General features: G+C 39.2%; 2 protein-coding genes across 2 annotated transcripts; one reads left to right on the forward strand and one right to left on the reverse strand.

The window, feature by feature from the left end:
* Positions 1-2,730: 2,730 nt before the first annotated feature.
* LOC122662777 lies at positions 2,731-3,174 on the reverse strand. The gene has a single exon (XM_043858492.1). The coding sequence runs from the start codon at positions 3,172-3,174 to the stop codon at positions 2,731-2,733; it is 444 nt and encodes a 147-aa protein (XP_043714427.1).
* A 2,733-nt stretch (positions 3,175-5,907) lies between these two features.
* Positions 5,908-7,814, forward strand: LOC122661774 (60S ribosomal protein L13-1). The gene is made up of 4 exons (XM_043857278.1): positions 5,908-6,031; positions 6,174-6,307; positions 7,290-7,448; positions 7,547-7,814. The coding sequence occupies exons 1-4, from the start codon at positions 5,923-5,925 to the stop codon at positions 7,766-7,768; spliced, it is 624 nt and encodes a 207-aa protein (XP_043713213.1). The 5' UTR covers positions 5,908-5,922; the 3' UTR covers positions 7,769-7,814.
* The last annotated feature ends 1,399 nt before the right edge of the window (positions 7,815-9,213 follow it).

A 9,213-nucleotide genomic window follows, 5' to 3' on the forward strand; every position in this document is an offset into this window, starting at 1 on the left:
ATATATTGGAAAACTGAATTTTCTAGGTTTAATGTTTTCGTCAGGTGATTAATTGAGTGGTTTGGGTTTATTCGGTCTCTGTAGAATTTATAATGTAGTTTTGTCGTTTGGGCTTGTGTAAGATCTTTGAATGAGGCTTATCTTGACATGTTTGCCTCATAAAAAGAAACCGCTTAAGAGAGAGGGAAGAAAATGGTTAAAAGGATTCAAAAGAAGAAGAAGAAGAATGAAGAAGCATTGCATTTGTAAGCCATGAAATTAATGTTTACTGGTTCTTGGCAAGCTTTTGTATTTGGTTTGACTTGACGAGGCTGCATGAGCTTGATAGTCCCTACGTTAAGCAAGGGCTGGACTCATCTTCCTACAATAATAGGAGACACTTTCCCTTCACACTCGTGTGGAACTTGTAAACATAGATAATCTATCGAGTCCGATAGTTTATTAATTTGTTTTTCTTGAGAGTGGATCATGTTTTTGTACAAGTACCGTCCAAGGCGCACCAAGACCACTCACATAGATTTCTCTTTGAATTTACCAAAGCTGTGAAAGGGGTCTTTTGGGATACTTACCAATAAAAATGCCTTAAGATTTAAGAAAGATGAAAGGTGAATGGTCACGAGCCTATATTCCTCTTCCAACACCTATATACCAAACTAGTTTAATTTGTTACGTAATAGGTCATCTTCCCTCTTCCTCATGTCTCAATTTCACAAAAGTGAATAATAAATGCTAAAGATAACTTACAAATCATCGAACACAAACAATCAAACATACCGAGAGAATCTCTCTTTAAATCATGTCCATCTCTCTCTCTCGTCGATGATCAAAAGAACAATAGTTAATTAACTATGGGAGAAAGTTTCTCCTCACACACAGTCAAGAGACTCAAGGGACATTCTTCTATCCCTACTGAATATGTTGTATTTGAAATGAATTTAAGATTCAAAACCTCTCTTTCAAACATGTTTTTATGCTTAGTATTACTTCTCCAAGTTGATGTTTCATTATGTTAGAAAAATAACAATGCCTAGAATGGTGATTTGCAGAAGAAAATGCAAAGAGATCGAAGACGGCACACATGAACTAGACAAGATTTATGTCGTTTAACCCCCAATATTGTTCTCCGGTTTTGAAGTGATTTTAATAAGTAGCAAAAATTGTGTAAGAACAACGATAAAATATGTGTTTGTATAAACTCCCCGTATCCTAAATGATGCGTGTCCAAAGGCATTTCCCAACCCAATGGTCACAAAATTTTACTTTCTTGCTTTCCAATCAAAATATCACTGAAATTATTCGTTTTCTGGAAAAAGAGCAGTGCTTGGTCGTCTGACCACTACGCAAGCGGCTGGGCCAATGGCATCGCACATGGGTATTGATCAACAGGGGTGGAATGGTCTTTTCACGCATGAGAGGTCATAGGGGGCACGACCAAGCAGCGTGAGAAATGGTCCAATGTACAGTAAGCATTTGACTGAGGTAGTCACCGAATCTGTTAGGTGGTTTAGTTGTGATACTTTTCTTGAACCGGCAACAGGGCCACAGGGGTGGAGGATGGGTTGCGCCGGCAGCAAGGCAGGGGTGGAGTTGCAGGAAGGGGATGACGGCGGCTAGTGGGGGGCCATCGATTCCGACGGCGCTGCCTAATCTTCATGGAGATGCATGGGGCGAAATTGCGGAGGGGTGGGGTCAGTGGGGTTGCAGGAGAAAGAAAAAGAAGAAGAGAGAATAAAGGGTGATTTTGGCATTAAATGTATTAGCCCTTATTGATGTCACCACTTAATGGAAACACACTAATGGATTGGAACTGTTTGTAACATATTTTAGACTGTAGGAGAGGTTCATATAATTTTTGAAAACACAGGGAAGAGGGTGTGATTAAGGCATAGTTGAAGGAGAGGGTGTTATTTTCCCTTAATTTGGTTATGTATGGTAACAAAGGCCACAAAAAAATATATGGTTGAAAAAAAAAAACGAGAATCAAATCTGTTATGTGGAATTTCATGAGGTGTACAATAAAAATAAAAATTATTGAAAGGGCATGAAAAAAAAAAAGAATTATTGAAAAGGGTTAAACTGGGGTGTCAACGAGTAACCAGTAACCAAGTGCCGAATTTGAAGTTGGACTGAATACTCGTTTTCAATCCGGATCGAATTTAATATGGTTAATTCTGGATCTGAAAATGGTTTTATAATTTGGATCCGGGTCTACCTGGATTTGGATCGAATACCCGCCTTAAAAATTAGGGAAAATTACATTGCCATTTCCTGAGATTTGTACTAAATACAGAACGACCTCTTGTGTTTCTAAATTATACAGTCACACCCCTTGAGTGAACGATGTTAAATAATATAATATAAAATACCAACTTTGTCCTTTTTTAATATCTTGTTAAATAATACTTAATAAAAAATACCAACTTTGCCCTCTTCTAATCAATTCAAACCTATTCTCTAGCCTCTTCCCCTTCGCTGTCGTCGTCGTTGCTTTCATCGAAGGAGCACCACCACTACCACCGCTGGAGAAGATGACTAAGAGGATGAGATTGGAGCGGGAGAGAAGAGAATGATCAACTATACAGAATGTGGTATACACATTTATGCTCGCCAACTCTTTATGAGGAACAAGAACAACACAGAAAAAACTTATAAATTTGAGATAGAGAGAGGGAATTAATGGGATATTGAAACTTGAAACCTTCAGATCTCCTGAGTTTTCTTATATCTCTTCTAAGAGCCAAGGGCTTTGGCAATGGAATCCACGATCCGTCGTTGTGATTTGATAATCATCTCCATCTTCATATTCTCTACCCGAACAAACCCTTTCCCAAATGCTCTAACCACCGAAACAAATTCAGAAATCGGGTCAACTCCCTCTTCCTCCTCCACCTCCTCATCCATCTCGAACGACTTTCTCTTGCGAAACGTCGGATTTCTCAAAACCCTAAAAATTCCAGGAGGCCCTGCTACTCCACCACCACCGCCATCATTCCACTGCGGAGGATACAGTGAGGCCATTGGTGGTCGGCGATGTATGTGATTGATGCTTCGAGATTTATAAATTTCATCATCATCGTCGTCGTCTTCATTGTCATCGACTCTAATGCTATGCAGATCGATGGCGGAGATGAGAACGGAAGCAATGGGGAATGGCCCAAGTTCCATCCGATCCATGAGGTTGAAGTAAGGCCAAAGGGCGAGAGACGAGCGTTTCTTGTCTGAGCGGTAGTGTTGCGAAGCTTCTCCATCTTGTGGCGGCACTGAGTAGTAGTCTTTGAGAGCTCATCGTAGCTGCACTGAACAACGACGGAGATGGCGACTTCTTCCCATTGACTGGCCTTGAGCTGACCTCGTTTCAGAGAGTACCATTTTTCCTGGTAGGCTTGGATGAGGTGAACGGTCTCCATGTGAGGCCATGGCAGAGGAGAGATTTTCTTCGGTTAATAAGTGGAAAGTAGTGAGGGTTGGGGCTCATGTGTAGAGGATTCGTTCTCCGTCCTGTCGCCTACCACCGCAACTCCCATGGTCATTGCACCTTCCTGTTGCTGCCTCTCTGTCGCACGTAAGTTGAGTAGCGGGGGAGGGGAAGGGAAGGGAAGGGAAGGGAAGGGAAGGGGGTGTGAAGTTTGGGCTTCCCTCAGGCTAAAATGGTAAGCTCACACACCCCATTAGGGGTATACTTGTCATTTTAAGGCATCAATGGCCAACACATTAACAACTAACGGAAATACTCTAAGAGATGGGGGCTGAGTGTAACAAGTACTCCAAACTCAGGGAGTGCGGCTGTATAATTCAGAAACAGAGGGAGTCGCTCTATATTTAGTACAAACCTTAGGGGGTGATAGTGTAATTTTTCCTAAAAATTAATATAAAACCCTAATACTTTATTAAGTTTAAAAGACTCTAGTTGACGCCTTGATGGTTACCTGATTAACTTAGTCCCTTCAATTCACACTTCTTCCTCTTTAGTCCTTACCGTGTCATCTTTTCTTTTTTCCTCTTTAATTTTTATTGTTCCAACTAAATTAATATTCTTTTTCAATTAAAATATTTTATCAATATTTCTTTTACTTAAGCAAGTCATATACTTTGATCTCAAACTTTTGCTTTGCTTTGTCTCGTGAATATTAGAATCGGACGAGAACTGAATGATATAACCAAATTAAAATTGGATATAGTAACCGGATGTTATAACTAGATAAGAACCGAATACAAGAATCAGAATCGTTCAAGAAAGGTTATGGTATTCAATTCTATAACTCAGCTGCAGGACTTGGTATCAGATCTAAATTCCCACTGCCACCTTGGAACCGAGATCCGAACCGAATACCTAGTTCCGTATCCAATTGACACCCTTAGTTAAGCTAACGTAACTGTTAGAGGATGAATTTTCACAAATCATAGATAAGAAGCTATCGAAAGAAACAGCCAAAGCACTGAAAAAATTTATTTGAAGTCAACTAACAAACACACAACTATTCCTGTGCCAGCTATTTAAGGGTAGTTTACCATGAATCGTATGCTCCCTGACCAGTGAGCTTCCCTAGTTCCTCTCGCAAGAGGAGGATGGACCCCACTCGGGCAGAGTGTTCGATCAGGTGCCCCAGGTGGATCCCACCCCCCTCTTATGAGAGGCACTAAGAAACCGCACCGGTCAGGAAACTGTAGACGATAACGATTCAATTTATCATTTTCTAATTATGTAGAAGTTAATATACACTCTTCCTCACCTTCTAAACCATTTGTTCTAAAAGAAAGGCAAAAATAAATAAATAAGTTAAAAGACGGTTCAGCCCTAGTGAAATAGGGAATTCGAACATTAATCGGTTGCGTAGTTACTGTGCACATAAGAGTGTGTGAAAATGGAAATTCCATGATCTGGACCGTCAATCCTAGGGCTTTAGGGTTTTAGTGTTATTAAAGACTCTTTTTAAAGAACCTTGTCGAATCAAAGCATACAGACTTGGGAGTTGGTTTTCGCTCTCGGTCTCGAAGTCTTACGTAGTTTCAGTCTTTCAGGTACGATCTTCATTCTTTCAAGTTTAAATCATTTGGGTTTGTGTAAGATCTTTAAATGAGGCTTATCTTGATTTTTGTTAGTTCTGGGTTATTAATTTTTCGTTTATTTCTGTCGATTCCTGTTGCTGAAAGGTGCGATAATCTGACGAGTTTTTTTTTTTTTTGGTGATTGAGGAGAATTTTGTTTTTATGTAACATGAAGTTCAATAAGTTACTAAGTTATATGTTGAACTACACCCAACACGGTGACAACTGTAATGTAGATCTTGTGTTTTTGAACTAGGTCAGATTTTAAAGCAAACAGCTTAATTGCAGGCTTTTAGTTGATGCAATTCAGGCTGGCTGGGTCGTTATTTTTGTTTTGATTTCCATGATTACATATAAGATTGGGTGAAGAAACTCGATATCTTGGATATTAATTCTATGTTCATCCATCAATCCTCGCTAGGGCTCATTCTGACGCCAACCTTGGTGTACCGATTTGTGCTTTTGAACTCTTGCCTTCACAATTCTTTTAATTAAATTTCTTATGCAAGGAGGGAACCATGAGTTTGGGTCTAGGAATAAATTTAGAATTTATGACATTTAATTGGCAAAGTAAATTTAAAGCCCCGTGTGTGTTTGTGTGTGTATTTTGTTCTGTTGGGACCTTTTGATAAAGAAACTGGTTTTGTTGTTTACGATTACATGGAATTTCATTTTGCAAATCTCTCATGGCCTACCAAGATCAAAATCCACTTGTCATTTTACCATTTTGTGTACATTCTCAAGTATTTGTGTGAAGTACACTTGCCCATTTGCCCTAAAAAAATGTAGTTACAGTGGCAGAAAGAGTGGCCAAAAACCACGGGTTTAACATTGGCATTGTATTACTCAGTCTTGTTGCCAGTTTGTAGGTAAGTCATGGTTAAGCATAATAATGTTGTGCCTAGTGGGCACTTCAGAAAGCACTGGCAGAATTATGTCAAGACATGGTTTAACCAGCCTGCTCGCAAGACCAGAAGACGTCTGGGTAAGTGCATCCATCAGGTTTTCTTTGTTTCTACCTTCTGATATTCTGTTACCGATTACAGTTTTGATTCTTTGGTTGTGCTTACTGTGTGCACTATGTTACTCTTAGTTCTTAATATGATTTTTCAATGTCAAATTTCCAGCAAGGCAAAAGAAAGCTGTGAAAATTTTCCCACGACCTACAGCTGGCCCCCTTCGTCCTATCGTTCATGGACAGACCCTAAAGTACAACATGAAAGTTAGAGCTGGCAGGGGGTTTTCTCTTGAAGAGCTTAAGGTGAGATGATATTTTATAATATGTTGTCAGGTCTTTGTGCTCTCTGCTTCCTTCAATATTATGGTAGTAATTGTTTGTGTGCTTTCTTATTGCCTGGGAATTAGTCAATAGAGGTTAGGTCTGTTCTTGGTTATGGAACAAAATTTTTTATGGAACAACATTTTTTGTTTCTGAAATCTAAACATCCACAGAGGTTAGGTCTGTTCTTGGTTACTCGTCTATTCTCAATGCTGGCTGGACATTGACCCGGAAAGGTACCTGTTCCCACGTCCCATGATGTGCTCTGCATTAATCCAATTTATAATATAGTTTTTTCTTCCCATATTTCCATGAACCTGTAGCACTCACGATTTTTTCCTTCAATTTATTCATGTAATCTCCAATATGAACGGCATAAGATTTACTAAACAACACTGTAGGTATTTGAGTTCTCGGACAAATATCTTGTCCTTTGTTTCTGAGAACAATTGGTTGAGCTTGGGATAATAAAGACCAACCTAGGCTGCACCTACGTTAACCATAGTAGGAACCCCTTTCCTTTTCGGCAAGACAAGAGAAGCGGATGTTGTATTTTTCCTCATAATCATTGATCCCTATACATCTCTTGGTGTCTGCCCGTAGCTTCTGTACTGATCTCTCTTTCAGTTTTTTGGTTGATAGTCTATGTATAAAGGAGCTATACTATGAAATATATATTTTTTAAAATAGAAGTACAAAATCATGATTTAAAGCTTTGTATCAGAATTGGTTATTTTCAGACAAAAAAGGGCCTAGGTTGATTCAGTTACAGAAAATCTGTTCCGACTACATTGGTTCTAGTGTCTGAAAATTATGGTTTCATAGTATTGTTCTTGATGATGTTTGAGACAATGGTCCCCTACCCATTTATGTATCTCGTGTAATATATATTATTTGATGGTATTTACTAAATAATAAGTCCCTTTTCCTTGAATCTTACTACTGCCTTTTTTGTGCTTTCCAGGCAGCAGGAATTCCAAAGAAACTTGCCTCAACCATTGGAATCAGTGTTGATCACCGCCGCAAAAACCGCTCCCTTGAGGGTCTTCAAGCTAATGTGCAGAGGCTGAAGACTTACAAGGCCAAGTTAGTCGTCTTCCCAAGGCGTGCCCGGAAATTCAAGGTAAGATGCCATTGTAACTAGAAGTCACATTTACGGATCTTTGGATTGGGTATCATACCCTTATTGGGATTCGTTTTCTGATATCTTTCTTGTTGCAGGCTGGTGATTCTAGTCCAGAAGAATTGGCAACGGCAACTCAAATCAATGCTGATTACATGCCTATTGCACTGGAGAAGCCATCTGTTGAGTTGGTCAAGGTTACAGAAGAGATGAAATCATTTAATGCCTATGCCAAGTTGCGTCTTGAACGTACGAACGAGCGCCACATTGGTGCCAGGATGAAGAAGGCTGCCGAGGCAGAGAAAGAAGAGAAGAAATAGTAAGTCAATGAATCCGCTTCTTAATCTGCCGGTGGAGGGTTTTTAGGTCTTTGGCTCTGATTAGTGTTTCTTTGCAGACAATGCAGTTTTGACATCCTATCTATACAAAACATAGGTTGTGTTCCTACAAAGTTTCCCTTTCTATGAAACTTCAAAGTTTTGGATGCTTTCTTCATTTAATCTTTAGAATTAGTAAGTACCTCTCAATTTTATCAAATGACAGCAGAGTCAGTTGATCATTGCTTTATAATGCCTCTAAGGCTTGGAGTCCCGTGTTGTTTTGTGCATTCACATGTTTGCCTCAATTTTTATGACATGACTTATTTTGCCTTTTGGTTTTTGGATGGAAAACATCTCTCTATTATTGTAGAATGTGTTGAAGAGAGAATCTCTTCATCCACAGAATCTGACTCTGATTTTGTTGAAGGGTATTTTGGTCCTTCCAATAGTTATTGGTAAAACTCACTATTCCAAGAGTATAATTATATCTTGGAATCAGTAGAAAAACTTCTGCCATTATAATTTTCTTGTGGGAAAATTACAATTCCCTCCCCTGTACTTTGCCCTAATTACACCTTCCTTCCCTTGGTTTTTTCACCTTAAATACGATTCCCCTGTAGTTTCCGAAAAATTACTAAGACCTCCGTTGCCGTTAGCATCTGTTTGTTAAATGCTGATATGGCATAGTTAGTTTTTTTATAATGCCCAAACTAACCCTAGGTCATTGTGAGATGATCCATTTACCCTTTTGATAAAAAAGCAAAAATAAGATGGGAGAATGACTTGCCATTTCTTCTATCTCCCAACTTCATCTTCAACCTCTGAACTGTGAAATCGTCAGGGAGATACCCCCTACCATTGCCCAAGTCTTATGCTCTGCGACTAGAGAAGAAAGGCGCGGAGAACACACACTCGGAGTTCTTAAAATAATTACTTCACATTTAATTAGGTTTTTTGAGAACTCATGTAGGGGGTGGGGGAGACTTGTCTCTTGTTATCACAAGTTCTCACCCATCCTAAAGATTGGCGATATCAAAGACTACATCGCACCACCACAAGCTTGCGTTGTTTCTCTAAAGGGTCTTAAGGCAACCACGATGACCAAGCAAGATAAAACATTGGTGGCGGTTCTAATTAGGTTATCATTCTTTGTGTTCTGGAAATTTTCAGGGAGGAAATTAGACTGACAGCCTTGTGAGTTATTCATTGTTGTTTTTTCTTTTTCTAATATGGTCAATAAAATTAAGGGGTTTACTGGATTGGATTGTGGAGTCTATATATGAATGGAACCATCAATTGGTTGTCTCCAGTCTTCCTCTGTGTTGCTTACTTCTTCTACTACTACTACTATCGAAACCCATCTGATTCTCTTCAGAAAATGGCAGAAAAATTGCCCAAATCCATTTACGATTTCACTATCAAGGTATATGGTTTCCTATACTATT

Source organism: Telopea speciosissima, chromosome 5 (assembly GCF_018873765.1).
Source record: "Telopea speciosissima isolate NSW1024214 ecotype Mountain lineage chromosome 5, Tspe_v1, whole genome shotgun sequence".
Lineage (NCBI taxonomy): Eukaryota > Viridiplantae > Streptophyta > Magnoliopsida > Proteales > Proteaceae > Telopea > Telopea speciosissima.